The sequence below is a fragment of the Canis lupus genome, chromosome 12 (assembly GCF_003254725.2).
Source record: "Canis lupus dingo isolate Sandy chromosome 12, ASM325472v2, whole genome shotgun sequence".
NCBI classification, from domain to species: Eukaryota; Metazoa; Chordata; class Mammalia; order Carnivora; family Canidae; genus Canis; species Canis lupus.
In genome coordinates this window covers 48,540,677-48,567,161 of record NC_064254.1, presented here as the reverse complement: position 1 = coordinate 48,567,161, position 26,485 = coordinate 48,540,677, and the positions used below count along the sequence as shown (strand labels likewise).

General features: G+C 38.0%; 1 protein-coding gene across 7 annotated transcripts; it reads left to right on the top strand.

Annotated features, from left to right (window-relative positions):
• Window positions 1–1,531: 1,531 nt before the first annotated feature.
• On the top strand, window positions 1,532–25,664 carry SRSF12 (serine and arginine rich splicing factor 12). 7 transcript variants are annotated; one of them, XM_049092364.1, is made up of 5 exons: window positions 1,532–1,696; window positions 10,841–10,947; window positions 12,257–12,358; window positions 12,510–12,651; window positions 17,314–25,664. In XM_049092364.1, the coding sequence occupies exons 1-5, from the start codon at window positions 1,632–1,634 to the stop codon at window positions 17,681–17,683; spliced, it is 786 nt and encodes a 261-aa protein (XP_048948321.1). In that variant the 5' UTR covers window positions 1,532–1,631; the 3' UTR covers window positions 17,684–25,664. The 7 variants fall into 7 exon arrangements, with proteins under 7 accessions (XP_048948321.1, XP_035553615.1, XP_035553618.1 ...); XM_035697722.2 differs by lacking the exon at window positions 10,841–10,947 and adding an exon at window positions 11,071–11,417 and having other exon boundaries at window positions 1,549–1,696; window positions 12,247–12,358; XM_035697725.2 differs by lacking the exon at window positions 10,841–10,947 and adding an exon at window positions 11,071–11,417 and having other exon boundaries at window positions 1,549–1,696; window positions 12,235–12,358.
• The last annotated feature ends 821 nt before the right edge of the window (window positions 25,665–26,485 follow it).

Genomic DNA, 26,485 nt, shown 5'->3' with positions numbered 1-26,485 from the left:
TGTATAGTTTATGCGTTTATTAGTGTAGTTGTTAGACTCCACCTCCCTACCAAACTGTAAGCTCCATGAGACTAGGAACCCTGCTCACCCCCTACCCCGGCTATATCCCCTGTCTAGCCCTGTGCCTGCTGTGCCAAAGCAACTCCTCTTTGAATGAATGGCCACTGTTCCAGAAGCGTTTCTAGACCTTGGGAAACTCTCCCAGCCTTTAAGACAGCTGTGAGCTGCGTAGGGTGACCTTATTGTTTACCCACCAAAATCAAGTGCTTTTGAGAATAAAAAGGAGTGCTATTAACCTGGTTACAGTTCTGGGTAATAGGTTGTTCCAACCACAAGAGCAAACCTGAAGGCAGAGGATAACTAGAAAGGGCTGGGCTACTTTTTGGAGCAAGGAAAAGAGGGTACTTTAAATTTGCCTAGGGGATCCCTGGGTGGCTCAGCGGTTTAGGGTTTAGCGCCTGCCTGCCCGCCTTTGGCCCAGGGTGGGATCCTGGAGAACCGGGATCAGTCCCACGTCGGGTTCCCAGCATGGAGCCTGCTTCTCGCTCTGCCTGTGTCTCTGCCTCTCTCTCTTTCTCTCTCTGTCTATCATGAATAAATAAATAAAATCTTAAAAAAAAATTTGCTCAATTGCCACTGCATTTTCATTGCTTTCTTCTACATCACACATTCATTTGTTCTTTCGTGTACCGTTGGACCCCCCCTCTCTACAATGCAAGCTGTGGGGGGTTGGGACTGGGCCTGCAGTGTTCATTGCTGTATCCCACGGCTGGCACACTTCCTGGGGCATAGTAGGCACTCAATGAATATCTTAATGAATGGACCCACCGCTGAATAGTAGGCCCTAAAGGAATAATGGATGAAGAATCAAGACACTAATAAACCAACAAAACCCCGAATCCTCGCAATCTGAAAACCCTCGAAGGCTCAGGCCTCAAGGGGCAGGCGACGGAACAATTCCCAAAGTCTGGGGCTGAGGCTGTCCGAGGATGTAGGGATGAAGGCCCCAGCCCGATGGGCTGTCGGGCAGTCGAAGTCAGTCGTCATCCCCACCGACTCCGACGATGCCCGACCCCCCGTCTGCGGCTCCGGGGCCCCCAGCTCAGCGTCAGCCCCGGGACCCTGGCAGTGACCCCGGCCGCCCCCTCCCCGAGGCCCCCGGGCTCCAGCCTCCAGGCCCCGCCCGGCCGCGTCCCCGACCCCTGGGCCCGCGGGGCCCCGCCGCGTCCTCTCCCGGATCTCTCGCGCCCCGGGACTCCCGCGCGCAGCCCGCCTCCCGCCTCCCGCCTCCCGCCTCCCGGGTCCCGCGGCCCCGCCCCCTGCCCGAGGCCCTCCTCGCACCCCCTCGGCCCCCCGGACCCGGCGCCGCCGCGTCCCCCGAGCCCCCCCGCCGCCCCCCCGCGGTCGGCCCGGCCCGGCCCCGCCCCCGCGCGGTCCGCACGGACGGGCTCGCGCCGCGCAGCGCCCCCCGCCCCCCGCCCGCCTCTGCGGCTGCGCGCTCGCGGGGCCGAGGCCGAGGGGAGGGGGTCGCGGAGGGGCCGGCGGAGCTGCTGGGGCGGCAGCGGCGGCGGCGAGACGCGGAGCGAGCCCGGCGGCCGCGGGCAGGCCCGGAGGCGGCGGAGGCAGCGGTCATGTCGCGCTACACGAGGCCCCCCAACACCTCCCTGTTCGTCAGGAACGTCGCGGACGCCACCAGGTGAGCGGCGGCCGCCGCCGCAGGTTGGCGCGCGGGGGAGGGGCGGGGTAACGGCGGCGGCGCGCGGCGCGGCGGGGCCGGGCCGGGCCGGGCCGGGGCCTCGGGGGGCGGGGGCGGGGGCGGGGGGCGCCTTCCCCGCGGGCGCTGCGAGCCTCGGGCTCCGCGGGCTCCGCGGGCTCCTCGGGCTCCTCCGGCTCCTCCGGCTCCTCGGGGCGGGACGCGCGCCTCGGGCCTCGGGCCGCCGCTCCGCTCCGCTCCGCCCCGGCTCGGCGCGCCCCCGCCGCGGGGCCCGAGGCTGGAGCCCGCCCGCCGCTCCCTCCCGGCCGCCGGGGTCGAGGGCGCTTTCGCTCGGGCCCTTTGTCGCCGGGCCCCGGCCGAGCTGCGCGGCCCGCGTCCCGGATGGACGAGACTCGGGGATGGCGACGAAGGTGTAAGATAACGCGCACCTGCCTTGGGCCTCACGGTTCCGGTTCCCCGGTCTGCTCTGCTCAGCGGGCGACGCCGGCCGGATTTGATTCTGTTGCCCAGTAGGAAGGATGGGTTCGGGGGAGGAGGTCCAGGTGTTTTCCTGTGAAGTTCAGGGCGCGACAACATAAACACGCAGGATGACGGTTTGCACGGACTTGCCCGATGGACTGGGATGCCCGGGTGCGCGCCTTCTCTTGCGCCCGGGGATGTTTGCGTGGTGCCTGCCCCTTACTGTGGAGGAAGGATTCTGCACAAAGCGGAGTCTGCCCTCCCCGGCGCCCGAGGGGCCGACGGACGGTGGGATAGGGGCCTCCAGAGACGTTTCCGTTCCGCCGGGTTTACTTAATTTGCTCCCCGCTCAGCCTTTTTTTAGGTAGGCGATATTATCTTTTATTGTGCATAAGGAAGCGCAGAAGCCCAGAGTTCTGATGACTTACGTGGGGCTTCATGGCTACAGATACATGGGAGCCCTTCACGCCAGAGCCATAATGGAGTAATTATAATTTACCTTAGGGGAGTAAATGTTAAGTTTGTTTTTTTTGTTTTTTTTAATTTGATCTCGACTATTATATAGGTCACAGTTATAGATTGTGAATTAATAATACCTTAATTGACATCTGAAAGATGCCTCTGTTTATATTTGTTCTTCTCTCAACCTGTTTACCCATACATGATGTAGAAAACAGAATTTATAATTTGGGTAGAGTAAAAATTCCCACAGTTAAACAAACCACTTGAATGCTTAAATAAGCATCAAGCCGCTCCAGTGTGTCTACAAAAAAAAAAAAAAAAAAAGAGAGAGAGAGAGAGAGGTTTCCAGTTCTGATTGGAATTCGCCCCCACAGGGGCCAGCCAGAGTAATAGGAGTGAAGTTGTGAGATTAAGGCACAATGGGATAGTGTGGACTGTAGTAGCAAAGTGCCATCCAAGAGGACAGCAAGTTGGTACTACTAGCTCCGGCTAATAACCACTGTGGAGACGTTTGGACTTGTTGCCACATCATCCTAATTTTCTAAAGTCAGAAAACTGTGTTCGTGTGTGTAAACTGTTTCAAAATGTTGGCATTTATGGAGTTGAATCATGAGATTCCCATTTTTGTAGATTTAAAAGCCGTAAAATATTGGCAGTTTCATGTTTCAGCACACCTTTAATCGTTTTTTTGTTTGTTTGTTTGTTTGTTTTGTTTGTTTTAATTTGTTCGTGAGAGACACAGAGAGAGAGGCAAAGACTTAGGCAGAATGAGAAGCAGGCTCCATTCAGGGAGCCGGATGTGAGACTCGATCCCAGAACCCTGGGATCACGCCCCGAGCCAAAGGCAGACATAACCACTAAACCACCCAGGCGTCCCAACCTTTAACATTTTTTTATTATTATTTTTTGTTTATTTATTCATGACAGAAACATAGAGGCAGAGACAGACAGGGAGAAGCAGGCTCCCTCTGGGGAACCCGATGTGGGACTCCATCTGAGACTCCAGGATCACTCCCTGAGTGGAAGGCAAACAGTCAACTGAGCCACCCAGGTGTCCCCTCCCCCCCTTTAACATTTCTTAAACATTGTACTAGCCAACTAAAACACATCAGCAAGTGACACATGATCTCTGATCTAGATAATCTACCATAAGTAAGCAAAACTAAAAATTGAGATTTATTGATTTCCTTTTAAAAATTTTTCACTTTTTAGCACTGCCACTGGGGGCAGTTGTCTAGGGGGTTTGTATTAATGGAATAGTAATTGGTAACATTTATTGAGTATTCACTGTGTGCTAAGCACTATACTACACATTTTGTGTATATCAGTAAATTTTCAGAATAACCCTGTAAGGTATGTTCTTCGTTAATCCCATTTTACAGATTAGAAATTGCAGTTTGAGAAATTAAGTTTCTTACCTAAAATTGCATAGCTACTGAGTAGTTTTGTGAAGGTAATATAATTACATATAACCTATATTGAAAGCTTTTTTGTATGAAGCAGCAGATAAATTAATTTTATGTTTTAAATTAATTTTATGTTTAGTATGCTTTACGTTTTGAATTCATTTTATGTTTAGTATGCTTATAAAGAAAATTATTGGGATAAATATTAAATGACATAAAATTATATATTTTGTGTGATTTCAATTATATTAAAAAATGAAGAAAGGAAAACTATAGAAAATGAGCCTGGAAAGAAGTCCACTTGTGTAATTTTCTTTATCCTGTTTTCAAATTTCATGTAATAAAATGTGAGTTTTATAACAAAGCCAAATTTTATCTCAAATGTTATTTTGCAGTAGCCATTTTAATATATGCCATAAAGCATAAGACATTAAAAGATATTATTATGGCTTAGCATAAAATTTGTTAGAAACGAAATTGAGTACAAGAACCAAAGAAAGATTTAAAATACATTTTAGGGCAGTCCAGTGGCTCAGCGGTCTAGTGCCGCCTTCAGCCCAGGGTGTGATCCTGGAGACCCGGGATCAAGTCCCACGTCAGGCTCCCTGCATGGAGCCTGCTTCTCTGCCTGTGTCTCTGCATCTCTCTCTGTCTCTGTGTCTCTCATGAATTAAAAAAAAAAAAAGGAATATTGATTTTAATATCTTTTTTTTTTTTTTTTTTTTGCCATGTAGAAGAGTGATTTTTTTTTTAATGTCAGGTATAGTTTTCTAATGGAACAAAGTAATGTCCAAATCCCAAACATAACTCTCATTTTGCTGCATAACAGCACATCAGGTTTGGGAACAGCCATCAAGTCCCCTCTTTTGGATATCCTTAGCATTCTTTGGTTACTGTGTATATGAGACTATGTTGATACTGACAGTGCTATAGAAGAAGTATTAGAATTCAGCAAGATTCATGAGAAAAAGTGTCAGCAAACTCAAATAGAAGGAAATTTCCCCAGCCCAGTAACGGGCATCTATGAAAACCCTACAGCTAACAAGATTCTTAATGGTTAAAAACTGAATGCTTTCCCCCTAAGATCAGACCAAGCTAAGCCTGCGTGGCTTAGTTGGTAAGTGTCCAACTCTTGGTTTTGGTTCAAGTTACCACGGTCTTGGGGTGGTGAGATCAAGCCCTGTGTGGAGCCTTGAGCTTAGTGCAGAGTCGGCTTGAGATTCCCTCTTCCCTCTGCCCCTACTTGCGCTCTCTTTCTAAAATAAGTAAATCTTAAAAAAAAAAAAAAAAAAGAACAAGCCAAGGATGCCACTCACACATCCTCATTCATCATTTTATTGCAGGTCCTAACCAGTGTAACAAGGCAAGAAAAATAAGAGTCATAAAAAATTGTAAAGATAGAAGCAAAAGTTGCACCTATTCTTAAGTGACATAAAACTACAGTAACTAGTGAATTTTAGTAAGTTATCAAGTATATAGATGAACTTATGAAAAATCTATATATTAGCAGCAAACAGTTGAAAATAATGAAATTTTTAAGACAATTTCATTTGCCTTAGTATCAAACAGATTTAGGAATAAGTTTCACAACAACAGCAATAAAACATGTAATAAAAACCTTTGCACTAAAAACTACAGTACCAAGAGAAATTAAAGAAGACAACATAAAATGATAGATATACCACGTTCTTGGATTGGAAGAGAAAATATTACGTTATCACTTCTTTTCCCAAATTGATTTTATTATAGATTCAAGGTATTACTAATCAAAGGCTATTTTAAAAATAGGAACTGGGAGTGCCTGGCTGGTTCAGTCAGAAGAGTGCAACTCTTGACCTTGGGATCCTGAGTTTGAGCCCCTTACTGGGGGGTAGAGATTACTTTAAAAAAAAAAAAAAAAGAAAGAGAAACAAAGGGAAGGAAGGAAGGAAGGAGGGAAGGAGGGAGGGAGGGCGGGAGGGAGGAACTGACAAGCTAATTCTAAAATATATTGGCATATGGTGCACCTGAGTGGCTCAGTCCAGTTAAGCATCTGTTTTCAGCTCAGGTCATGATCTCTGGGTCCTGGGATAGAGCCCTGTATTGGCCTCTGCTCAGCAGGGAGTCTGCCTCTCTCTCTGCCCCTCGCACTACTCATGTTTATGCTCTCTCTCTGAAGTAAATAAAATTTAAAAATACATCAATATATTGATATACAAAGGATCTAGTATAGCCTTGTAGAATGGAAGACTTACAGTACTTGACATTAAGACTTACTAAAAATAGTAATCAAGACAGTGTGATACTGGCCTAAGGATAGACAAGTAAGTCAATAAAATAGAGAGTCCATAAATAATCCACACTTACAGAGTCAAATGATTTTTGACAAGGTGCCATAGCAGTCCAGTAGAGAAAGGAAAATCTTATCAACAAATGATGCTGCAACAACTGGATTATTCATACTGGAAAATAATGAACTGCAGCCTCTACCTCACATCATATTTTGAGCTGGATCATCAATTGAAATGGAAAAGATAACAATATAAATAAAGTTTTTAGAAGAACACATAGAATATCTTCATGACCTGGGGATAAGCAAAGATTTCTTACAGGACAAAGAAAACAATTACCATAAAAGAAAAAAAGAATATTGATAAATTAGATTTCTCTAAAATGAAAATTTCTGTTCATTAAAAAATACTATTAAATAGTCAAGCTACAGATGAGAGAAAATATTCACAGAATATATACACAAAGCAATACAAATACAGCTTTTTTTCATAATACATAACTTTTACAACTCGATAATAAAAAGACAGACATCAAAAATGGGTAGAAAGCTCCAACAGACTTCACAAGGAAAACTAGCACATAAAAAGTGCTCAACATCATTTTCATTTGGAAAGTGCAAAATAAAACCACGGTGAGATTCCACTTAATATCCCCTTGAATGGCTAAAAAAAAATTTTTTTTTAAAGTGCTTACAAAGACTGGCACAACTGAAACTCCTATATTGTTGGTGGGAGTATAAAATGGTACAACCACTTTGCAGAACTGTTTGGCAATTTCATAAAAATTATATATATACATACATATCCTCTTTAACCCAGAAATACAGCTAGTAGGTACTAACAGGAAATAATTGGCCCATACACATGAAAAGATGTTGCATCTAAGTGGTCATTAGGTAAATTAAAATTAAAACAATAAGATTCCCATTCACTTTACAACCATCAGGAATTGAAAATGTCAATGAGGTGGTGGAGCAATAGGAATTCTTATGGCTGTTTTGAGTATAAGTTGATTCGGTCACTCTAGAGAACATGTAGGGCAGCTGAAGATAAGCATACTGTCTAACCCACCAATTGCATTGTGATATATTCCAGGGATCTAGCAGAGCTCTACTGTATGTAGCACATGTATCATAATGTACACTGTAGCACCCTTTGCAATTAAAAAAAAAAAAAAAGGCAGCATCTTAAGTGCTTATCCATAGAAAGGGATGAGTAAATTGTGGTTTATTGATAATACCAATACAGAGTTAAATTGAGTGATCTAGAACTACATAGAGAAATCTCAAGGGTGGAGAAGGAGCAAAATTACACAAATTGTCAGATACTATTTAAATAGAATTTTATTTTTGTATAAAAACACATAATTAGGGATATATTCACTTGCAGTAAAAATACTGAGTTATGGAGGGGCACCTGGCTAGCTTAGTTGGTATAGTGTGTGACTCTTGCTCTTAGGGTTGTGAGTTCAAGCCCCATGTTAGTTAGGTATAGATATTACTTTAAAAAAATAAAGTCTTTTAAAAAAAAGGACAAAAAAAAAAACAAACAAACAAAAAAAAAAGGACAAAGTTATAGGGAGGAATAATGATTGTTTCTAGAAGAAGAATGTAAATATAAGTGTCTCATTTCTTTTTCTTTTTTTTTAAGATTTTGTTTATTCATGAGAGAGAGAGGCAGAAACACAGGCGGAGGGAGAAGCAGGCTCCATGCAGGGAGCCCGACGTGGGACTCAATCCTGGGTCTCCAGGATCACACCTTGGGCTGAAGGTGGCGCTAAAACACTGAGCCACCCAGGCTGCCCAAGTGTCTCATTTCTTAAAATTACTGAAAATGATGACAAGTATTGAAATATAATACTGTTGGTAGATATGTAGGTATTAATGCCCTATTTTCTGAATGTCCAAACAGACCCCAAAAATGCAAAAATGAGAACAAAAAACAGCTAATAGGTGTGGGAGTGGTGACAGTGAATGGGACCCAGCTCTTTTTAGAAGTTTGTCTCCTTCAGACTCCTGTCACCTTTGGCTTCTGGGATTCCAAGCCACCATGATAAACAGTGCTTCAACGTCCTTTTGTACTATCTAGGATCCTTTTCCTATCAGCCACACACAGTAGGTTGATGGGATTGATTGCCTTAGAAAATATTCATTTGAATTCCAGCTTTACTGCTGGTTGTATGTACCTCTGGGCAGGGTAATTTCTCTCATTCTTGGTATCCTTGACTATGAAATGGATAACAATAACATTAAATGGTAACTCAGTATTTTGAGTGCCTGTTGTGTCCAATCGACTGTGCTAGGTATACTGGTAAAGACACCCCTTTTAAAAGTGATCCTCAACACTGATTCTCAGAATCCCCATAAAAAAATTAGACCAGGATGCCTGGGTGGCTCAGTGGTTGGGCGTCTGCCTTTGGCTCAGAGTATGATCCCTGGTGGGCCGGGGGCCCGCAATGGGCTCCCTGCATGGAGCCTGGTTCTCCTAATGCCTATGTCTCTGCCTGTGTCTCTCTCTCTCATGAATAAATAAAATCTTAAAAAAAAAAAAAAATTAAACCTAACCAGGCCTCACCATGGGAAGCACTAATTGAGTCCAGAGTTAATGCATCAGGCTGGAGTACCTGTTTCTGTAACATCTGCTTCACAAATGATTCCAATATTCAGGAATAGTTGAGAATCTGTACTCTGTTGTCTGTGTTCTGTGGTAGGAAGGATTGTATTTTCCTTGTTCTCCATCATATCCCTAGAGTCTGGCCACGTAGGTGCTCAAAAATTATTTGTTGAATGAATAAATGAAAGAAGACATTGTCACTATCCTCTAAAGATAATAGTTTCAGGGAAGGCAGACAAATGTTTTATAGTAAGTATTAAATGAAAAAAATAGTAAATAATAAAAATATAATAAATATGTCAACTGCACTGCCTGGTGTATAGTGGACATTTAATCATAGTTGAATTCACACCCCTAGCTTTAATCACTGACTTCTGGTCTTGAAAGGAAAATATAATTAATTTGTATAATCAGAATTTTCAGTTTACAGGAGTCTGTTGAAATTTTTATTTTATTTTTTAAGTAATCTCTATTCCCAATATAGGGTTCGAACTTACAACCCTGAGACTGAGTCAAATGCTCTGCCTACTGAGACAGCCCAGTGCCCCTGTCTACAGAACTTTTTTTTTAAGAGAACAAGCTGGGGAGGGGGTGGGTGGTGGAGAAGAAGGAGACCTCCTGCTGAGCAGGGAGCCCAGCTTAAGGAGCCTGGAACTCGATCCTAGGACCCTGGGATCAGGACCCAAGTCAAAGGCAGAGCTTAACCGACTGAGCCACCCAGGCACCCCTTATCTACAGAACTCTTAGAGATGATCTACCATCACCTCAAATCCAGCATTTCTTTTGCCTCCACCCTCCCTCTTCATCTCTTTTCCAGCTATCTAATTTTTGTCACCGACACCATCTTTCTTCCATTTGCCCAGGCTAGCAGCTTTCCAGTCGTTTTCGAGTCGTCTTTCTGCATAATATGTTTTGAAGTACTCTTTCTTCTTCTGAGCCATGTTTTGTGCCCAGAGCCTAATGTTGAACCTCTAAGATCTCCAGGAAGCAGTAGGGTATAATGGTTAAGAATAGACTAGCATCAGGCTGTGGGAGTTTGATTCTAGTTCTGTCATTTGCTGGCTTGGTGACCTTAAGTAAATTGATCTGTCTGTGTGCTCATCTGTAAATAACCATAGGGTCATCGTGAGAATTAAGCGGTCTTAAGGTGAACAGAGACTTTTTTTTTTTTTTTTTGAACAGAGACTTTTTTTTTTTTTTGAACAGAGATTTGATTACAAATGTACTGTAATTGTCAGCTATAAATGCTAAGCATTTTGCCTCTTGAGTTAGATTGTTCCTCCATGAAAACAAATATGCTAAATATTCCTTTAGTCTCCCCTCGTTAGTTCCTATCACATATAGGAGGTTTAAATATAGTTGTCAAATTTAAGTATACAGTAGGTATTTTGCTTTATGTTTAGTAGTAAAACATCCATTTTTCTTTAAAGCCTGAGAAATAATTTTAGGACTTCTTTAGAACCTAATTCTTGTGATCTGAAAACAAAATTAACATAAACATGAAATTATAGTGAGGCAAATGAATGTGTTCTCAATGAAATAGGGTTGTTAGAACTCTTTATGTTGACAATTGAAATATCTTGTAATAGAAATAACTTTCAAAGATGGATAACTTTCCTGGGTCATTGTTTCCCCAATCTGATTAAACTTAACAGCCACCTGGAGTGCTTATAAAAATACAGATTTCCAGCCCCTAGTCTGTATCTTTTAAACCAGAACCTCTAAAAGTGAGGCCTGAGGATTTGTTTTCTTTTTTCCTTCTTTCTAAACCCTGGGTGATTCTTCCGACAGGCAATTTTAGATAATACTAGTCTAGATAATATACTTTCTTTTGAAGGTTTCAACTGGATTTCCATAGGCAAAACATTTTAATCCGGCTATTCATATTTCTTTGCCTTATTTCTAAAACACTTCAGGCCTGAGGACTTGCGCCGTGAGTTTGGTCGATATGGCCCTATAGTAGACGTTTACATTCCACTTGACTTCTACACCCGCCGCCCAAGAGGATTTGCTTATGTTCAATATCCTTTGTTTTCTGTGTGCATGTCAAATTACTGGATACGTGTGCAGATATGCATGTGTATTCAGGAGCATATGTTATGAGATTAATATTGCCTAATTAAATGTGTTTATTTCTTTATCTCAGAAAATCTAAAGCAGTCCACAGTAGCTGGCAAGCACCCCCCAGTTTGAACCAACCTGTTAGCTAGAATCCAAGCATAAACCGAGCAGGCGAGAAAAAAGGCACCTAAAGTTCAAGCATCAAGGAGTAAAGAGGGAGGGTGGACACAGATATAAAGACCTGGAAGAGGGGAAGTCTTTATCAAGCAAAAGACAAAGCCAACACCAGGTTGAGACTTCGGCTTTCCTACATTTATTCAGAGTTCCAGAGTCAAAGCCAAGTCTGATTTTGTTGGTTCTTCGTCTCTTATAAAGTCCATCTTGCAAGCCTTAAAGAGTAAAGGTCAAGGTTCAAGATCAAGTGACATTGAGGTAATTGCCAGTCTCATTTTGTATTGCATTTCTTGAGCTTTTTCTGTTTTCTATTTAAAAAAAAATTAAACCAGTGAATAACCTCCTGGAAGACAGCTATTTAGTCATTTTATATAGTTTATTTCCATTTTAGTTAGGTTTAATATATATGTAGATAAGGAAGTTTAGTGGGATATTATAAACCAGTATATGTAATTCCAGATGTTCACAGATTGCCTTTGTGTTTCTTTTATAATTATATCCCAAGTAATAAGAACATAAAAGTATTTTAAAGTAATAGGTTCAAAAGTAAATATCATTTTTAAAGGTATAATGTTTTAGGTTACGTGTGTCTGTGCAGTTTTGTGTATAATTAGTAATTTCTCCTAAATGTCATAATTAAAACGTCTGTCAGTGAAAGAATAATTTGTAATTTCAGAGTAAAGGCTTTTGCATGCTGATTTTTCTCAGTGAAAAACCTGATGAATCTTTTACCTGAAAGAAGGGAATGAATCCTAAACAGTTCTTTTTATAATACTAGCCAGGGTTGGACTAATTTTTTTTTTCATAACCTGTTTCACATTATAAATGCATACTGCAGATTGCACTAATGTGTACATTAAAAGTGTAATTACACATTTGTTCTTCTTACTTTTAGATTCTCCTAAATCATAAGGGGGCATTTGTTTTCATGATAAAAGTGAAATTCTTTTTTGATTTCATATATATATAGGAGATGTAAGCTTAATAATTTGGAGTTGTTTTTCCTATTAATTTCATGTCACATGTAAATAATTATTTAAAAATAACATTTTTACTTGATATCTGATGTTCAAAGTATCCTTAACAGCTAGTCATATTTGAAGATGTTCGTGATGCTGAAGATGCTCTTTATAACCTCAATAGAAAATGGGTATGTGGCCGTCAAATTGAAATACAGTTTGCACAAGGTGATCGAAAAAGTAAGTATGGCTAAACATTAGATCTTGTTTATTCAGCAGAATGAGTTTTAGCTATGACAGATTTTTTTTAATGTCAAATTCTTTCAGGAAATAATACTACTAGAGTAACTGTTATTGAGGTTTTCAGGTGATAAATTGTTTCATATTCTAGCACCAGGCCAAATGAAATCAAAAGAACGTCACCCTTGTTCTCCAAGTGATCATAGGAGATCAAGAAGCCCCAGCCAAAGGAGAACTCGAAGTAGAAGTTCTTCGTGGGGAAGAAATAGGAGACGGTCTGATAGCCTTAAAGAGTAAGTACGAAATACAAGAGGATTGAAAACTTAATTTTCTACTTTTTCTGGAAGACATTTTAAAGAGTTTCAAAAACAGGTCACCAGAATAATTTTGTTTAATATGCAAAAAGATCAACTTTTGTTAGATATGCTCTTAGGGCACCTGTGTGGCTCAGTCAGTTAAACATCTGACTTTGATTTCAGCTCAGGTCATGATCTCAGGGTTGTGAGATCCAGTCCTGCATCCAGCTCCATGCTGAGTGTGGAGTGCGCTTAAGATTCTCTCTCTCGGGGATCCCTGGGTGGCGCAGCGGTTTGGCGCCTGCCCTTGGCCCAGGGCGCGATCCTGGAGACCGGGGATCGAATCCCACATCGGGCTCCCGGTGCATGGAGCCTGCTTCTCCCTCTGCCTATGTCTCTGCCTCTCTCTCTCTCTCTCTGTGACTATCATAAATAAATAAAAAATTTAAAAAAAAAAGAAAGTTCCACCTTTAAAAAAAAAAAAGATTCTCTCTCTCCTTCTCTCTTCCCCTCCCCTCCACTCCATCTCTCTCTCTTTAAAGTAAAAAAAAAAAAAAAGGGCAGCCTGGGTGGCTCAGTGCTTCAACCCAGCGTGTGATCCTGGAGACCCAGGATCGAGTCCCACGTTGGGCTTCCCTGCATGGAGCCTGTTTCTCCCTCTGCCTGTGTCTCTGCCTCTCTCTCTCTCTCTCTTCTCTCCCTGTGTGTCTCTCACGAATAAATAAATAAAATCTTTAAAAATAAAATAAAATAAAGGATATGGTCTTTTCTATTTGAAATGTATAAATGTATGATTACTTGAGTTTGTTGAATATCTTCTAGTGTTCTTATTTCATGACAGACTTTAGACCTTTTTAATAGAAAAATAATATGTACGATGGAAAATCAAAGAATTTTTAATAAATAAAATTTTTGTATTTTCTAACTGAACCCAAAATTTAAGAATGTTATGTTCTGATGATTAAAAGCTCATAAGAAAGCAACCAGGGTAGCTCAGCGGTTTAGCACTGCTTTCAGCCCAGGGTGTGATCCTGGAGACCTGGGATCGAGTCCCACGTCGGGCTCCCTGTATGGAGCCTGCTTCTCCCTCTCCTGTGTCTCTGCCTCTCTCTCTCTCTCTCTCTGTCTCTCATGAATAAATAAATAAAATCTTTTAAAAAATAAATAAGTAAAAATAAAAGCTCATAAGAAATTTAATCGCTTGTGAAAGGAGATTGAACCTAAAATTAATATAATCAATATATTTATAAAAGATAAATTATTTTCTTTTTTTTAAGATAAATTATTTTTAAAAAATAAATTTCTAATGGTATTATAAGAAGACATGAAAATAGTAAGTTTTTCAGAAAAAGATGTTTGCAGGTTATCTAATTTTGCTGGCCAGGAGTTTGTTTCTGTTAGAATAATAGTAAATCATAATGGAAATTAATTATTTGGTGAAGCTATTTAAATGATAACTGAAATTGTATTAGCAGCCTTAAATTCTTAAATAATTATTGTATTTATCTCGAGTTTAGGGTTAGAATTTTTTCATAGGCATGTAGTATTTTAACGTAAATTCTATTTTTTTTTTTTTCCCGTAAATTCTATTCTTAAAGAATAATTAGCACTGGGGCTCCTGGCTGGCTCAGTTGGTGGAGCATGCCACTCTTGATCTTGGGGTCATGAGTTTGAGCTCCATATTAGGTGTTGTAGAGTTTACTTTAAAAAAAAAGAAAAAGAATGATCAGCATTTACACTAATCTTCTCTTTCCGTGAGTAATACGCTTAGCTGGGGAAAAATAAAAAATGTCTATCAATTGTCCCAAATCATCATGGAGTGTCAAGAACAGAAAGAACCACATCTTGTAAAGCAATATTGTTTTGCTTTGTACTCATTATAAGATCATTGCTTAACCTCCCTGACCTCAGGTTTTTTCATTTGTAAATTGTATTATTGAGAATGCAAACCTAACTCTCATTATATTTATAAGGATCAGATTTTGTGTATGCATATGTGTATGTGAGTATATGTAAATAATCAGAATATGTATAAGCCTAACATATGATAAGTAAATACTATATGTGATATTATCTTACTAAAAAGGAGTCTCTGATTTGGTTTTTAGTGGATATGGATTAAAAAACAAACTAGTTTGTTGCTATCCACTAGATTATGATGAACTCTTTGAGGAGCAAGGACTTTTGTCTTATTCATGCTTATCTCCCCTGGGCTTAGCAGTAGTCCCTAGCTCATATTAGATATTCCATAAATTTTTGTGAATTCATACATCAGTGAGTGTATATATATATATTCCTGAAGAATTGCCCTTTAGCCTTCTTTAGTCCAAATACAGCATCCCCCTTATTTTTTCCCCTATGTTGGATTTTTTTCTCAAGGACAGTTTTCCCATTTGGTTTTCTACAACAGGAATGAAATTTAATAATTTCTTTCTTTTTTTTCTTTAAGAGAGGGATGGAGGGGGCACCTGGGTGGCTCAGTCAGTTAAACATCTGCTTTTGGCATCATTGGACTCCCTGCTCAGCAGGGAGTCTGTTTCTCCCTCTCCCTCTGCTCCTCCCCTCTGTGCATGTGCATGGAAAAAAAATAATAAAATCTTTAAAAAATAAGAACTTTAAAAGATTTGCATGGAGAGGAACAACTCTGGGTCTTAAACCAACTTTTTAAAGCCTTGTTTTTACAGGGCTATAAAGAAATTAAATAATTAACGATAACGTGTCTTATTCTTCAGGGTTTACTGAGCTTCTTGAAACAGTGAGTTGAGGGATCAGTGGTTGAGCATCTGCCTTTGGCTTAGGGTGTGCTCCCGGGGTCCTGGGATCGAGTCCCACATCGGGCTCTCTGCATGGAGCCTACTCCTCCCTCTGCCTAAATCTCTGCCTCTCTCTGTCTCTCACATGAATAAATAAATAAAATAAAAAACAAAAGAAATAGTGAGTTGATACCTTTCATTAATTTGGGAAAATTCTAGGCCCTTATCTCTTCAAATATTGCTTCTGCCTCATTCAGTTTTTCTTTTTGGCTGTGTGACTATGTACTATATATCTCTTATGCTCTGTTCTAGATTTCCTAAAATTCCTTTTCTTGTGTTTCAGTATATATGTTTTTCTAATAATCTGTTTTACAGTTCAGGTCACTTTTTCTTCTGTTGTATCTAGATTGCTATTATATCAATCTAATGACTTTTTAAATTTCAGAAACGTATTCTCAGTTCTAAAATGTCCATTTGTTTCTTTCTGTAGATTCCAATATTTTGTTAAAATTCTCCACTTGTATATTTGTTTTGCCCGTCTTTTCTTCTTATTTTCTTGAATGTATTAGTCATAGTAATTTTTTAAAATTCCCGTATGAATAATGTCAGTGTCCCTTCTGTCTGTTTCTTTTGTCTTTTATTTCCTTAGCTTTTAGTCATTTTTATCTATTTTTCAAATACCTCATAATTTCTTAATTGGATTTTGGACATTGCCAATGAAAACTTATAAGACTTTGGATGATATCCTCCAAAGAAAGTTGTTCTCTTCTAGCAGGTGAAATATTCGCAAATCACCTTGATCCTGTCAAGGCTTGGTTTGAGGCATTGTTAAAGCTAATATATTTTAGCTTTACACTGATTCTTAGGACATAGTCCTTACCTATAAGGATATGGTCCTTCTGGGTTTTTAATTGAAAGCCTGGGTTGTTACTCAAGGGTCCTTGACCTTTGCGGAGCTTGAACTCCAGCCTTTTTCCCCAGCACTTTGTGTCTGATAGAATTTCAGCTTAATTCTTGCATCTTCCAACTGCTGTGTTTGCTGACCTCTTGGAGTCTCATCCTGTACTTACACAGTTTATACAGTCTCATCCTGTACTTATACAGTGACTTAAGGAGAATTTATAGGCAAATTTTAGGAGATTTTTTTTGTCTGCCACTCCCTCATTGCTAAAATTTTGGCTCCTTAGTTCCAACCGTTTTTGGTAAATGTGAATCCTAACTTGTCTTCCAGCTTAGTCAAATAGCCATTTTCTGGTTGGGTTCAACTTCTCCATGCCAGCATTTGGAAAATGTTCTTAGAAAAAAAAAAAAAAAAAAGGAAAATGTTCTTAGTAAAAGAGTCATAGCTTGTAACCCCTCAAGTTCTCCTAGGGTTGATTATTCTCCAATGCCTTTAAATAGTTGTTTTATAATGTTTAGCTTCTTTATATAGCTGTTTTCCATGGGAAGGTTAGTCTAATGCAAGTTGTTGTATCATGGTAGGATTCAAAAGTCCTGCATCTAGGTTTTTGTTTTTCTTTTTATAAGTACTGTTTGACAAACTTTAAGTAATTACTTTCTTTTTTTCTTTATCTTTTTTTTCCCTTCAGATTCTCATTCATTGAAGTTGTATAATCTAGATTAAACATGCAAGGCATTTTTCAGAACTGACCCATGTTATAAGATAAATCTAGCAAAGTAAAAATCTTTTGGTCATAGATTCTGATATAACAAATTTTACAAACTTGTTACTTATATTTGAACTAAAAAGCATGCATAATAAAATTAAAATTTTTTCTTAGGCTATCCAGGAAAAACATAACTAATACTATTTAAAGTGTATAAATTCCTGAAACTGCTGTTTCCTGACCTTTCATTAAATGTTTTTGTGTGAAATATATACTGTTAACATTATGAATGTTTGCAGGTCTCGACACAGGCGATTTTCTTATAGCCAGTCTAAATCTCGCTCCAAATCACTACCAAGGCGGTCTACCTCAGCAAGGCAGTCAAGAACTCCAAGAAGGAATTCTGGTTCTAGAGGACGGTCAAGGTCCAAGTCCTTACCAAAAAGGTCCAAGTCAATAGGAAAATCACAATCAAGTTCACCTCAGAAGCAAACTAGCTCAGGAACAAAATCAAGATCACATGGAAGACATTCTGACTCCATAGCAAGATCCCCTTGTAAATCTCCCAAGGGCTATACCAATTCCGAAGCTAAAGCACAAACAGCAAAACACTCTCATTTTCGATCACATTCCAGATCTCGGAGTTATCGTCATAAAAACAGCTGGTAAACAGCCACAGAAGAGCGCAACATAGTTTCGAATATAAGTTATCAAACCTCTCATTATGTTAAATAAAAATTCTTCAAGGCTCATAGTAATTGTGAGTTACTTTGGGCATGTGCAACAAATAAAATCTCTCTAGTTTTGGGTTAATAAAGTCTCAATTTAAAGGGCCCATACCACAAATTATGTGTCTGATGTCACCATTTTATGGACCATTTTTTGTTTACATTATGGCAGGATACTTTTCAAAGGAGATGGGTAAAATGGAACTAATATAGAAAATTATACTTGGATATTAAGTATTAGTAATATTAATGATACCTTTTACAAAAATATTTTTTACTTTAAAGCACTTTTACTTTCATGTAAAAAGTAATTATGACTGTATAATTACATAGGGCAGACTTAAACTGCTTAACACCTTACGTCTCTGTTGTATCTTCTGTTTAGACTTGGGCCAATTCTTAGTGGATATTAGTTCATATTATAAAATCTGACATTTCTAAAAATAGAATTTATATAGAGATCAAGCATTCAAAAGATACATTCTCTCCTAAGCTCAAAAAAGCTTTTATTTTTACTATGTGGAACAGTATAGATAAGTTGACATTAAGTTGCATCCTGTACTGTGTTCATTCACTTCAGAAATATCAAAACGTTTTAAATATATTGAGTTTTGAATAGTTGGAGACTACTTCTCTAAAAATTGTGTGCAGCACTCATAATCCAAAAATACTCATACTAAGCCTTATACATTTGAAGAGTGGTACATTTTGTATAAAAATCATATTTTATAACATTATTTCTACATACCTACTTTTCATCTACTACTTAATTTTTTCTTTTTAGAGTTCCAGCTCAAGACTTTAAATTGTATAGAATAAGTCCTATTATTTTTGAAAGTGTTGAGTATCTTGTATTAAGGAATTCAAGACTGCATCCTCAATAAGCTTTGTGGTATTCAGATTTACTTTACACTGTCCTTCATTTTTATAAACCAAATAACTTTATTGATATTGCTTTTGTAGTTGTTAAACCTGAGAATTTCTTTAAAAATGTGTTTGTAGTTTACGTTTTTCAGAGGGTTTTGGTAGTATTTGTGATAAAATGGTTTTGCATATGATTATTATAGGGGATATATTTATAGAGTTCTACTTGTGTACTTTGTTGAATTATATTGAAAATTAAAAGTTCTCAGCCCATACAGTTAATATTTGTATCTAGAGTGCTTAAGAAAAAAATCTGTCTTATATTTTTGGCATATAGGAGCCAGTGTTGCTTCTATTTTCTTTTTTAAATACAAATTCTACTTTTCTTTGCATTTTAGACCCTATGTAAGAAACAACTTTACAGAATAATTTATATGCTGGTGATATTTAGACAAGTACCATAAGTTAATGTAAACTGTACAGTACTTTCTGAATACATTTTCTTTATTTAATCATAAGAACAATTTATTTCAAAACTACAGCTCTTTGAAGTGTTCAGCTGTAATAAAATTCAGTCATAAAATTATGTGGCATTGTTAAAAATTTAAAGGATAGTCCAAAGAAAGAACAGATAAGTATTAATAGTAATGTTTTATATTTTCTAAATAAATGTTTGGGTTTATCCACGTATATATGCAGTAATTTGAAATACTAAGTAGAAATTGATTTATAGTGTCTTTACTTTGCATTTAATTACATCTTAGTGAAAAATTAATACAGCGATATTTCTGAAATTGCTTTTCCTTTGACTTACTCCTGATTTGGTTTTCCATTATAATCTTTAGACTGCTTAGGAAGATACTATTTGATTTGACGGAAAAACTCAAATGATAATAGTTCAGACTTCTTTGAGCATTTACTTGGCACTGCTCTATAAGTTTTGCATTATTCACTCATCATTACAACAACTGTATGAGATAAAAACCACTGCAGATAAAGAAAATGAGATGCAGAGAGGTTCAGTGATACCCACCAGGTCACACACTATTAGACTTGGGAGTGGGCAGTGGCTGGGCTCCAAACTACCCCTCCCTGATTGTTATACTTTTTGGAAGAGAAATCTGTGACAGATATATGCTAAACTAAGATAATGTTTAGAGTGAAAGGAGAAAATAGAATTAGGAAAATAAATTATTATAAGTTTTCAGTATAAATGGGTTCTGTGACTAAGTGGAAATTGACAGTTGTGCTGGTTGCTTGAGAAATTGTCTTCTAGGTATATCTCTATTCTAGGATTCACTTTTGTTATAGAATTGTTTCTTGGATCATTTAGGAGAAGATACTTAGGATAAGATTGTTAATAAATAAAGCAAATGTTTTATACATCTGTGATCATTTCCTTTAAAGATAATGTATTTATTCAGGTACCTCCCGAGCTTAGTGTAGGAGAGCTGCCTGTGTATATTTGTTCAGGATCAGAGGATAAGTTAATGTCAAAGAAAATAAAAATGGCCACTACAACTGTTTGTTTTCTTTCTCCCCATGAATACTACACAAATAATTTCTGTATAGCAGCTGATACTTTGCAGTTGCAAACAGTGGAATATGCCAGATTTTTTATTTGGAGGCTAGGATTTAATCCTAACTTATTTTTAAATGAAAAGAACTAATTTGGGGACTTTATATGTTATTTGTAGTGTTTACTTGAGATGCAACTGTTATATTACACATAATGTCTGCCTTATTATCGTCCCATTGCAAGAGGCAAGCAAAATTAGTTAAAATGTGAAGTATTTAGAAATACATTTACAGTCCTCTAAACTAAATTAAAATTGTAAGTTCTTAGAATTAAAAATTAAAATTTGTTTCCTAAACAGAGTGGTGAAATATTTAAAGTATTTATATGTAGATAAATATATGCTACCTAGGGGCACTTGGCTGGCTCAGCTGGTCGCGCATGTGACTCCATCTTGGGGTGGGGAGTTTGAGTCCCACATTGAGGGTAGAGGGTAGTTTATTTAAAAAAAAAAAAAAAAAATATATATATATATATATACATATACATATATATATATATATACATATATATATATAAAATGGAGTGCCTGGGTGGCTTAGTCCAGCCTTCAGCTCAGGTCATGATCCTGGGGTCCTGGGATCAAGCCCTGCATCAGGCCCCCTGCTCAGCAGGGAGTCTGCTTCTCCCTCTACCTGTTTGTGTACCACAATCTCTGTGTGTCTAAAAAGTAAATAAAATCATATATATGAAAAAAAAAATCATGTGTGTGTGTGTGTGTATTACACACACACACACACACACACACGCTACTTAGTATGGTTTGGTGCAGACATGTTAACTTGGCATCATGGAACTAAAACTTTACTTCTAGGCCCTGTAGATTTTCAAACAAGTCCATGACTTGCAAGAGTTTAAGGATCAGTGGTTTAGTGAGTTTTGGAGTCCGAACTTACCTATATTTGACTAGAATACATTTCCAAGTATTAAATGAAGATTATGCACCTTAGCATTTAAATCCCTCCCGTGATGAATAGTATATTTAGGATCATATGAACTCTGGCATTGGTTTACAAGATCAGTTTAGGCTCTCTGGAAAATTTACGTCTTGTTTGCCTTTAAAAGATGTTTATAAAATAAAGCAAATTAAATATAATTGAGTCAATAAACTTTTTTAGAAATATATTCTCTGATACAAGTGTTAGACATAGCAGGTTGATTTAGTTCTTTCAAATTAATACAATAATGACCCCTTTTTCTTTTTGCTTAAAGGAATCATGAAAAATTGAAATTAAAAAATATAGATTATTATGTCCCAACATTACTATTTTCTCCCCAAAATTAAAATGTTTTTATCCTGTTTGGGGGAAAGGGCTATATGAATCTTAGATTATAGGAATACACTGCATTTCTGAACTTATGAAAAGAAATTGTATCAACTTGTGGTAGATGGATGTTGAGTAGATTGATCGTTACTGTTTTTTAAAAGTAAGTGATTTTAAGTATATCTTTCATGTAATTCAAAACACTATATTCAACCTACATGTTTATAGTAAATAGATTACAAATTGAAATCAAGAATATCTTACTGTTTGTCAGATTTCAGGTACTTTCAGAACACTGACAAAAAATTTAAAGGGTCAGTCTCTTTAGATGAGAGAATGCCTGGCCTATAATTAGCACTTGGTCATAGAAATGGGTTGATTGAATGTCCATTACTGTTTGATCTTATGTGTAGTATGAGTGGTTTCTCAGAAAAAGTGTAATTGAAACATGAAGTGAAATTACTACTTCTCTAGTTCATAATTATATGAACTAAATGGCTAAGTACTGTATACACTTTTTATAAATATCTTCAAAGAGGTAGGTTGAGGAAAACAGAATTCATTGCTATGACCACCTGTTTTCTAAAGTATAAATAATTACATTCTAGTTTGCCTAGCTTTTCCTAATAGTATAGATTTAAAATACTGTTAAGTTGACTTCAGTCTCAAGAAAAATCTCAGTGTAAGTCTTCCAAGGGTGCCTGGGTGCTCAGTCAGTTATATATCAGGGGTTGTGGGATCAAGACCAGCCTTGGGCTCTCTCATGGGTGCATGTGCACTCCTTCTCTCTCAATCTCTCTCTCTCTCTCTCTCTCTCTCTCCCCCTCCCTCTCCCTCTGCCCCCTCCCTGCTCATGCTCGCTCTCCCTAAATCAACCAATCAAGTCTTTAAAAGAAAAAAAAAAAAAAAAAAGCCTTCCAACCCCCAAGGAATAGCCTGTTTCTTTAATAGTGAATTGAATTTTAATGGCTTGGGCGGGGTGGATTAGGAATCATAACTGTTACATTGGTAAGGTAGTATTTGCTTTGTGAAAATAATACTTCACAACTTGAGAAAAGTATTCTGTTGAAAACCTTTTCAAAGTTGACATAAGCTATACAACTGGTCAGTCTCTTCTGGGAAATTTTGTATTTTAAAAATGAAGGAATTGTGAAATAAATGATTTCATAAGAATTTTATAGAAAAGCATTGATATTCATCATTGTCAGTAAATCTTCAGATTTTGGCCTTAATGTATTAAATGTAGCTGAATTGAAAAATATTAATGTTCTAGTTTTGTTAAGATAGTCCTTTAAATTTTTAATGGATATATAAGTTGAACCATTTTTGGTACTGTTTTGTACTTTGTTATTCCCTCTTACCATAGAATCTACTAAATGAGGTGTTTTGTTTTTTTTTCAAATAACACTTAAAAACATGGATGAAAAACTTTTATTTTAAAATATCTCATATGAAAGCACTTTATACAGAGTTCTGGCCTGCTGGTTAGTAGTCAAATATTCCTAAAAGGTTTCGTTGACAATACTTTGTCTTTCCTCTATTTTCACTAAAAGGTTATGGTTTTTATATGACTTAGTCTATCATGGAAAGTGGAACTACATCTTTTACAGAGTAATTTTAAACACTTTTAGCTTCCCGTTAGCACCATTGGTATTAATTCAACATTAAAGGCTTTAAAGAGTAGGAACCAATGAAGAGTTAAGAGTTTTACATCCCCATGCCCTCCTACTTCCTAACCACCTCAATGCTAACCAAGCCCTTCAACCATCCCCTTTCTTCTCTTTTGGGAGTCATACATACCTATTTCTTTTCACTGCTTGAAGTTCAAGTTGTTCCACTTTAGATAATTTCTTTAACTTTCACACCATGGGCAGTTATTATAAATCCCCTTCAGAATCTTTGTAAGCTTCCATCTGTCTCTTCATCCTCCCTGATTAAAGCTTCTGCAATCAGCATTTATGTCAACATTAATATTAAATGTTGACTGTCACATTTCCCGAATAAGCCAAATACATTTCTTGAATGCTTAAATACATTATCCTCTCTCTAATCTTTCAGTTCTTGTTTACAATGGCTTTGGTGTTTCAGTCGTTAACTAGAGTCGTTCTATTATAAGTGTGATAACCAACTAACCAGACTTGAAATTGTAAAGAAAAACAGGAGATTAACAGTTACAACTTCAAGAGAAACTTTATGCTTGTATGCTACATATAAGCTTTTAGAATTATTGAATTTAGAATTATTGGCATGTACTCAACTTACATATAATGTTGGAGTGAATAGTAAAGCAGCCTTAATCTTCCCAAATTCTATTAAGACTGTTACAAAACTCCTCAGTAAAGAAATTAATTTTACAGTGAACACCCATATACCCCACTACCTAAATTCTACAATTAACAGTAAATTTTACTTGCTCTGTTACATTTATATCCATGTATTTTCCAATTATTTTGAATTTAACAGTAAAAATTTGAAAACCAGAGTGTTAATAAATAGGATACTCCAGTTAGCTAAAGAGTGATCAGAAAACCTTAGCTGAATACCTTTCACAAACCTAATTCTCTTCTCTTTCGAAATTTAGGGTCTGGTCTCAAGCATCAGATTATAGGAGCTTAATAGACACAGGTGGTTAAGGAATGTACAGTGAGTAGGACCTTTGGAAAGCTAATGGAAAAGGGCTATCTGATCTTTGATATTAACCCTTTAATCATTCTAAAATTTGAGAGCAATAAATGCCTGATCACTTGAAGAGTAAGGGTAATTTCAACCACTGACAGCCTTTATTTCATAGGATGATCCCCAGAATTACAGCTCTCTAAGGTTTTGATAGGAAGAACCAAAGCTCTCTATGATTTGATGTTGCTAAGTACAGTATAATAATCTTATTTAAAGATTTTTCTGGGACGCCTGGGTGGTTCAGCGGTTGAGCATCTGCCTTTGGCCCAGGGCATGACCCTGGAGTCCCAGGATCGAGTCCCACATCAGGCTCCCTGTATGGAGCCTGCTTCTCCCTCCGCCTGTGTCTCTGCCTCTCTCTCTCTAATGAATAAATAAAGTCTTTAAAAAATAAAGATCTTAATATTAGAAGGCAATTTTGAGTTCAATTTAAATCAAACATTTGCATGTTGGAAGTAATCAAAAGTCAAAATGTCTTTTACCTGCCATCCCCTGCTCAAGATTCTAGATTGCCGAGAATACATTTGTAATTTGGTTTTGACAACTAATCAGGTTAATTTCTAATATTAGAATAAAAGAACTATCTGTAATAATTTAGGGGTAGCTATGTATATATGACCAGCTTTGAAGGAATTTGATTAGTATCTATTATCTTTACAACCAGATTTACCACATTTTCTGCCACTTTATTAAATTAGGAAAAATTACTTTCCTGAATCCTTTCTTAAGAAATTCTTAAGTAAATTGCTAGAGAAGTGAAGTATTTGTCATTATTTTTTATCAGTATCTTTTAAGCTATTCTACATTCATAATACATGATCTAATGGAGCTTGACTAGAACATGTAGCCTCCTTTGACAGATGTGCATATGATTTTCTATGTAGGTAGCTTCTGCTGTCCTCCCATCTTTTCTACCATTACTTAATTCAGACTGTAATTAATATCACCGTAGTCTATGATAAACTATTCCTCAAGACACTTTAAATTTGTGTTACCATTTCTATACTAAGGGAACATTACTATAAACTATGCTTTAGAAAATGAACTCCAAGATCTCAACAACGAACCCTCAGTAAATGCAACACCTTTTATAAAGCTTAAATTGTAATTCTATTTGGGATTATAGCACGAGCTTAAGTTTGACAAATACAATTCCTGGGTGTTGGGAACATTACTTATACATTTCAGTATATTTAATTTAGAATTCCAAGATAATTGCAAAGGATATGAAAAGCAATCCAAAAACTGTCAGAGAATAATTCAAGACAATCTAAGAGATTTAAAGAAAAGAGATTTAGTTCAAGCATAAAATAGATGATCCCTAACTTAAAAAATTAGGGGATCCCTGAGTGACTCAGTGGTTTGGCACCTGCCTTCGGCCCAGGCCTCATCCTGGAGACTTGGGATCGAGTCCCATGTCGGGCTCCCTGCATGGAGCCTGCTTCTCCCTCTGCCTGTGTCTCTGCCTATCTCTCGCTCTCTCTCTCTCTCTCTGTCTCTGATGAATAAATAAATAAAATCTTAAAAAAAAAAAAAAAAAACCTCCGTCTACCCCATACTTTCAGAGAATCCTGTAACTTTCAAGGTTTCTTTCAAAGATAAAATGTTAATGTGTTGATAAATAGCATTCTATAAAATGTACTCTCAAATTTCCTAATTTAGAAACAAGTAGTTCCTGAATTACACATGCCTTTTTAAAATGTTTTTTACACACTTCGGCTATCTCATGTCACAACACAGACATCCTCTTTCCATTTGAAAACTTGCGTTTTGGGGTTCTTGAAAGATTTATGGATTTAGGAGAAAAGGAAATACAAAGAAATCTAAAGGAGTTAGCTCGGGAATCAGATGCTCAGCAAGGCAGGCCTGAGATTTTTTATTTTTATTATTTTTAGGCCTGAGATTTTTAAAATGCATTTAGTTCAGCAATGCCTTTCAAAAACTTAAATATATATGGATGATGGGACTATCAGCCTTTCCACACACAAGTGTAAGTAAATATGTTTGATTCCCTTTGATACCTGAAGCAGGTATCAATTGCCTACAGGCATGGGAATTGGGGGGGCCTTCCAACCTATGAATAAAGGATAATGTATTCCGCAATATGATGGAGAGTCATTAGGAGATACGAGATTGCACACACAAAAAATAGAGAAGTATAAAAGGTTGGGGGCACCCTGGCTTAGTAGGGTATGCAAGTCTTGATCTTAGGGTTGTGAGTTTGAGTCCCACACTGGGTGTAGAAACTACTTTAAAAAAAGTTATTAGGGATCCCTGGGTGGCGCAGCGGTTTGGCGCCTGCCTTTGGCCCAGGGCGCGATCCTGAGACCCAGGATTGAATCCCACGTTGGGCTCCCCGTGC